The sequence below is a fragment of the Triticum urartu genome, chromosome 2 (assembly GCF_003073215.2).
Source record: "Triticum urartu cultivar G1812 chromosome 2, Tu2.1, whole genome shotgun sequence".
NCBI lineage: Eukaryota > Viridiplantae > Streptophyta > Magnoliopsida > Poales > Poaceae > Triticum > Triticum urartu.
The window spans coordinates 751648530-751655944 of NC_053023.1; the positions used below are offsets into that span (position 1 = coordinate 751648530).

General features: G+C 51.9%; 1 protein-coding gene across 1 annotated transcript; it reads left to right on the plus strand.

Moving 5' to 3' along the window:
• Positions 1-1978: 1978 nt before the first annotated feature.
• On the plus strand, positions 1979-4253 carry LOC125534655 (probable fucosyltransferase 7). The gene is made up of 2 exons (XM_048697820.1): positions 1979-2222; positions 2509-4253. The coding sequence occupies exons 1-2, from the start codon at positions 2078-2080 to the stop codon at positions 4005-4007; spliced, it is 1644 nt and encodes a 547-aa protein (XP_048553777.1). The 5' UTR covers positions 1979-2077; the 3' UTR covers positions 4008-4253.
• Positions 4254-7415: the final 3162 nt, after the last annotated feature.

Here is a 7415-nt window from a genome sequence, read left to right on the forward strand (position 1 = left end):
AACAAGTCAAGTAATGCTGCCAAAACAATAGGATAAGGTATTATGTTGTGAAAGATAAAATCCAGGATCAAACTATAAGTCTCGAGCATATAAGGACAAAGGATATGCTTGCGGATCCGCTAACGAAAGGCTTACCACCTAATGTGTTCAAGGAACACTTAGCCGACATGGGTTTAAGGGAAAGCCTTATGATTTCTGGATAGGCCCAAAAGGAACAGAATTTGCTTCTGAACATAACGTATGTTGTAGCTGTATGATTCTAATGGCAATTAAGCTGTGACGATGAAACATGCTCTATGTACCAATATGTGATGACACAAATAAACTAGAAAGTATAAAGTTAAAAGTAAAGTTGATATCAAGGGGGAGAATGTTAGGTTGATCTCTATCCCATTCGAACCCAACAGGTCGAACGGGCCCTTGACCCGCGCCCTGATCGGGGGCGCCCAACCAAACCATGGTTGGTGGGCCCCTGTGACCCGCGCTTTATAAATAGAGGTGGGGGCCGGGGCATGACTTACGAGGTTAATCGTTGCCACAATCCCCACCGACACTCCCTTCCGATCTAGGGTTAGCGCGGCGCTCACGGGAAGCACACCACCGCCACCATCTCTGTCCACATCGTCGCGGTCACCACACCACCATGGCCGGCGCTGGATCGAGCTCATCCGCACCTAAAGAAGGTAGGTTCACCGGATCTACTAGCCTACTCCGATCTAAGGCCTATCACAAACAACATAAACGGACGTTTACCACTGGCCAAGATCCAACAAGTTCAATATTACCATTTTTCCTATGAGTTACTTCCTGTCATTAAGCCTGTCTTAGCAGCTCAACTTTTGCTCCACCTCATGTCTTTATGCATACCAATATGTTTCTACATGGAAAATCCTAAGAATGTTTAAAGTTCTTTATGAATGTTAGGCGGTCTGACTCTAAATCAGCAGTTGCACCAGCTACTTCTCACTGTTTAGCATCTGGCCTGTATCTGCAGGTGATACCTTTGACAGTTTCTTCCAACTCCTTTGTTAGTAATTAATCCAATAATTTCATGCTTGGAAATGGGAAATTTCAAGGCCAACGACACTCTGTGAGTCAGATGGCTGACAAGATTTTGCCTCTATGACATGATTAGTGTTTTGTGCAAATGTGGAACCACAAGTCTTGGCTGCACATGGGGTGCAATCCAGTTTTGAAGGTTGGAAAATGGCAGCTGTCAAAGTTCTGTGTAAAATAATATACCAAATTAATGGTGTACCACTCCAGGTTTTGTAAAATGTAGTACGAAGCTACTGTTAATTCTGCTTGAGACTACATGTACCATATTCTTACATAAAAGTTAATATGCAGTGTACGAGCTAGCAGTTGCCTAAATCTCATCATTCACTTTCATTTCGAATTGAGAGTAAGAAGAGCATGGAATTGTAATGGTACTCATGGTTCGCTCTCATCTAACACATTGGCCATGTTTTTTTTGTGCTCAATTCTAACATTGCAACACACGATTTTGCTAGACTGTTTCTTTTCGATTACCTTGACAAATCTATGCACAATAGTGCAAAGCAAATGGAATTTCACACTCACGCCGCGCCAAATTTTCCTGGTTGACCTGAAAACACGCAGCATTTGCACAACCGTCGCTTGCACGCTGCCAGTCGTGTATAGCTCTATCAGCCCAGCGGCACATGCATGTTGCGACCGCCGTCGGATCGATGTGCATTATATTGAGCGCGTAAGGTCTCCGATCCAGCGCGGAATTGGTGGTGGTGCTTGATTTGGTCAGCTGGCTCTAACTTGTAGTAGGATCATACTGCTTGCCACTTTAACCCCGCGTTACTCATCCCGTCCATGACCATGAGGGCACACACAAGTCGAGGTCAACGCATGTGCTTTTCTTCGTGGCTACTCCTTCCTAGTGGAGTAGTATATATGTAGTGTACTGTATGTAAGCAGGACGTGGAACAAGGAGGGCCAAAAAGAAGAGAAATGCATGCGGATATGCAAAGATATATCACGCTTGTTCATGCATATATAGCTAGCGCTTGGCTGCCTAGCCTAGTAGTGAAGTGAACTCAAGATGGAGGGCGGCAAGCCATCCACTCAGCGGCACTCGTCCGGCGCCGTTCGCCCGATTGTGCTAGTAGTGGTCGCGGTGAGCCTGGTTGCCGTGCTCTTCATGGCCACGCGGGTCTCGCCCGGATGCCGTCCACTCTTAAAAGCTGGTACGTACGTACAGGTTCATCTTGCACTAGACTGTACAAAGAAATTGTCAGTATATATACTTCCTTCGTTTCAAAATATAGTGCGCCCGCACTTCTTGAGGTTCAACTTTAATCATAAATTTAACTAAGGAGACCGAATGTGGCCGGTATAATTTTTGCTCCCGCCATAATCGGTCTTGTTGGTTAAATTATGATTAAAGTTGAAACGCTGAAACCGAGAATGCATTATATTTTAAAACGGAGGGAATACCAAGTCAAATAATCAACATGGTTGAACTATATGTAGTGTACCAACAAGGCCTAGGCCGTGCCGGCCCCTCCGCGACCGCGGATCCGCTCCTCGGCGGCCTCCTCTCGCCGGACTTCGATGACCGCTCCTGCCTCAGCCGCTCCCGCGCCTCGCTCTACCGCCAGCCGTCGCTCCACAACCTGTCATCGCACCTCGTCTCGCGCCTCCGACGCTACGAGTCCCTCCACCAGCTCTGCGGGCCTGGCACACCGGCCTACTCGCGCGCCGTCGCCCGCCTGCGCGAGGCCATGGATGGGCATGCGTCATCGAACAGTACCAGCAGCTCCGACACCGAGTGCAGCTACATCATCTGGACCCCCGTAGAGGGACTCGGCAACCGCATCCTCTCCACCGCCTCCGCTTTCCTCTACGCGCTGCTCACTGACCGTGTCCTCCTTGTCCACCACCCCGCCGACGACCTCAACGACATGTTCTGCGAGCCGTTCCCGGGCTCCAACACCACCTGGGTGCTCCCGGAGGAAGGCTTTCCCATCCAGGGCATCAAGGGGCTCAACGTCCGGACCCGGGAGAGCCTCGGCAACGCGCTGGGCCGTGGCGAGGGGTCCAGGGACCCGCCGGCGCCGTGGCTGTACGTGCACCTACAGACAGATTACAAGCCGGACGATCGGCGCTTCTTCTGCGACGACGGACAGGAGACGCTGCGTGGCGTGCGATGGCTCGTGCTCCGCTCCGACAACTACTTCGTGCCGGGCCTCTTCTTCCTCCGGCGGTACGAGGAAGAGCTGGTCCGCCTGTTCCCGCGCCGCGACACCGTGTTCCACCACCTCGGGCGGTACCTGTTCCACCCGAGCAACACAGTGTGGGGCATGGCGACGCGGTACTACAGCTCGTACCTCGCCCCGGCGGAGGAGCGGGTGGGCATCCAGGTGCGCGAGTTCAAGTATGCGCGCATCTCCGCCGATCAACGCTACAAGCAGATCATCTCGTGCGCGAGCCGCGAGAGCCTCCTGCCCGCCGTCGAGAACGCTACTCTCCCGAGCTCTGCCTCTGCCCACCACCAGGAGCAGGAGCAGGAGCAGACGAAACGCAAGGCCGTGCTCATCGTGTCGCTCAACGGGGACTACTACGACAAGCTCAGCAGCCTGTACTACGAGCACGGCGCGGCGGCTGTGACTGTGAGCGTGTTCCAGCCGACGCACCTGGGCACGCAGCACTCGGAGAAGCGGCAGCACAACCAGAAGGCGTTGGCTGAAATAGTGTTGCTCAGCTTTTCGGACGTGGTCGTCACGTCCGCCCAATCCACGTTCGGCTACGTCAGCCAGGGGCTGGCCGGGCTGAGGCCCTGGGTGCTCATGCTCCCCGTCGACGGGAAGGTCCCCGATCCGCCGTGTCGTCTGGCCTCCACCATCGAGCCCTGCTTCATGAAGGCGCCGCACTATGACTGCCGGACCAGGGGAGACAGCGACAACGGCAAGGTGCTCCCGTACATCCGGCAGTGCGAGGATGTATCGTATGGCGTTCAGTTGGTGGAGTAACTCAGCTCAGCTGGCCTTCCCTCAATTTGGCAGCCTCATCGTAGCTTCATCATGGCCTCTTGGTCTTGGGGGCAATCATCCTAGTTTCCTATCTGATTTGCAACTCTCATCGAGTAAGAATCACGACGCAAATCTAGTGGGTCTCATCAGTTTTAAATAATTGTAACTGAGAAAACAAAGTTGCCATCCACTGCAACTTACATTGCGTACGAATCATGATGCAAAGACTGAGCTGTAAACTAATTTCCTGGTCGATCTAAACCGTAAAAATCATAAAATAACGAAAACACTAACGCCCACACGTGTGGGCGTCTGGCAACTCGTCCACACACATGGATCCTTGTCCAACCAATTCTGCACGAATCTTGGCGCGTTCTAGCAGTTTTTCTGTGCCACGTAGGACTAAGCTGGTGTGTGGGCATTCATCCGGTCGCCCACATGTCCTTTTTCACCACACGGGTGGCTGGTGTGTGGGCGTTTAACAATTCGCCCACACACCAGTTTTCACGCACGCAGAGGGGGCTGGTGTGTGTGGGCGGTTATCACTTCGCCCACACGCCCGTCTCCTCGCCCACACCCAAAGCTGGCGGTTGCCATGTGTTTCTGCAGGGTACATGGCAACTGCCCTAGCTTTACTTGTAAGCAGATGGCAACTCTCTTTTAACCGAGTTGCCATGTGTTTTTGCATGGTATATGGCAACTGCCTTAGCATGCACGTAAGTAGATGGCAACTCTTTCTCTTTACATGGCAACTGCCCCAGCGTGCTTCTGAGCACACGGCAACTCTCTCTTTTACCCGAACATGTTTGTTTGCCATGCCTTTTTGTAGTGCTACACGGCAACTGCCTAGTGTTAGTGGGTGGCAACTCCTAAAGTTTTGAAATCATGACAACTGCAGTAGACCAGACCATACATGGCAACTGCAGTTGAGCAACCATGGAAACTGTAGTTTTCCGACATGGCAACCGAAGTTCAGCGACATGGCAACTACAGTTAAACGAACATGGACGAGGGTCTGGACCATGGCAACTGCGGGATGCGCGGTGACTGTCACGCGGGGCGTGCGGGACCACGAGGTATGAGGCCTGACATACGGGGCGTGTGGGCGTTATCTATTTCTCCCACACGCACGCGTGTGAGAGGGGTCGGAAGGGAAAAAAAGAGATGTGTGGGCATTACTTGTTTTGCCCACACGTAGGTGTGTGGGCTGTTCCTCTTATACACCACACAAAATGTATGGGCAGACCCCCTAACGCCCACACGTGTGGCATTTATCGGCGTCCTAAAATAAAGACTATGATGAGTTTCTGAGCTCCGTATCACAGTCATAATACATATACTATACTAAACCGCGTAGGTTTCCTTTTTTCTCCAATTTTTGGAGCCCTTCTCGAATTTATTTTTGCGACACCTATACTACATGACGGCAGACTTCCCGCCCGCCTTGGTCGGATGCGCCTCCTGGTTGAGACAGACTGCGCGTGGCTTGGTCGGACGCTCCGCCTGGTCGACCCCTGCGGTGCGTGCGTGGCGAGCCTGCGCAGCCCCGCGGCTGCATGGGGCGACGTGTCGAGGCAGCGCCGCCACGCACCTGCATGCGGGGGGGGGGGGCGTGTAGGGATAGCGCTGCACACGTTATGCATGGGGTGACGCGTCGTACGTCGGTGCGCCGCGACCGGCTATATAGCCTCCCTCCGGCCAGGACGGGCTCCCTACTGGCCTCATTTGTTGCTGTCCGTTTTGCAGGTCCTCTCCGGTCGTTTCTGTCTGGCCCGGTGGTAGTTCTCCGGCAATCGCCGGCGTGGTTTTCGTTGCTGCTGTGCCGAGGTGGCACTGATGGTTTTCTGTTCCGGCTCGGTGGATCTCTTTGGTTGTCTCTATCTGTTTCGGTGGTGGTTCTCCGGCGATCGTCGGTGCGGTTTTCGTTGCTGCCGAGGTCGCCACGGGTTTTTTGCCCCGTCGATGATGCGCTTTCGACGTGGTTTTCAGTGCCGATGGCTTTCTATTCCGGCACCACCATCATGCAGGCTTTGTCAGGCCGCCATGCAAGCCCTTTTACGGGTCTTGCGGCCAAGGGAAGTCGGTTCCAGGGAAGTCGTTAATCAAGGATGATTAAGTTTCCTGACCATAGACATGCGTTGTCATTTGATGAACGGGATCACATCATTAGGAGAATGATGTGCTGAACAAGACCCATCCGTTAGCTTAGCACAAATGATCGCTAAGTTTTATTGCTATTGCTTTCTTCATGACTTATACATGTTCCTCTGACTATGCGATTATGCAACTCCCGAATACCGGAGGAACACTTAGTGTGCTATCAAGCATCACAACGTAACTGAGTGATTATAAAGATGCTCTACAGGTGTCTCCGATGGTGTTTGTTGAGTTGGCATAGATCAAGATTAGGATTTGTCACTCCATATATCGAAGAGGTATCTCTGGGCCCTCTCGGTAATGATCATCACTACAAGCCTTGCAAGAAATATGACTAATGAGTTAGTTGCGGGATGATGCATTACAGAACGAGTAAAGAGACTTGCCGGTAACGAGATTGAACTAGGTATGACGATACCGACGATCGAATCTCATGCAAGTAACATACCGATGACAAAGGGAACAATGTATGTTGTTATGCGGTTTGACCGATAAAGATCTTCATAGAATATGTAGGAGCCAATATGATCATCCAGGTTCCGCTATTGGTTATTGACCGGAGATGTGTCTCGGTCATGTCTACATAGTTCTCGAACCCGTAGGGTCCGCACGCTTAACGTTCGATGACGATTTGTATTATGAGTTATGTGATTTGATGACCGAAGTTTGTTTGGAGTCCCGGATGAGATCACGGACATGATGAGGAGTCTCAAAATGGTCGAGAAGTAAAGATTGATATATTGGAAGGCTATATTCGGACATCGGAAAGGTTCTGAGTCGTTCGAGTATTTTTCGGAGTACCGAAGAGTTACGGGAATTCGCCAGTATTGGGCCTTCATGGGCCTTATTGGAAATGAGAGAAGGGCCACAAGGGGAGGCCCCCCCATGGGCTGGTCCGAATTGGACTACGGAGGGGGCGGCGCCCCCTCTTTCCTTCTCCCTCTCCTTCTCCTTCCTTCTTCTCCTACTTGGACTAGGAAAGGGGGAAACCTACTCATACTAGGAGTAGGAATCCTTCCCTTGGGCACGCCCCTTGTGGCCGGTCCTTCTCCTCCCACCCTCCTTTATATAAGGGGGAGGGGGGCACCCCATAGACACACAAGTTGATCTTTAGCCGTGTGCGGTGCCCCTCTTCACAGTTTTACACCTCGGTCATATACTCATATTACCATAGTGCTTAGGCGAAGCCCTACATCGGTAACTTCATCATCGCCGTCAAAACACCGTCGTGCCGACAGAACTCACCCTCGG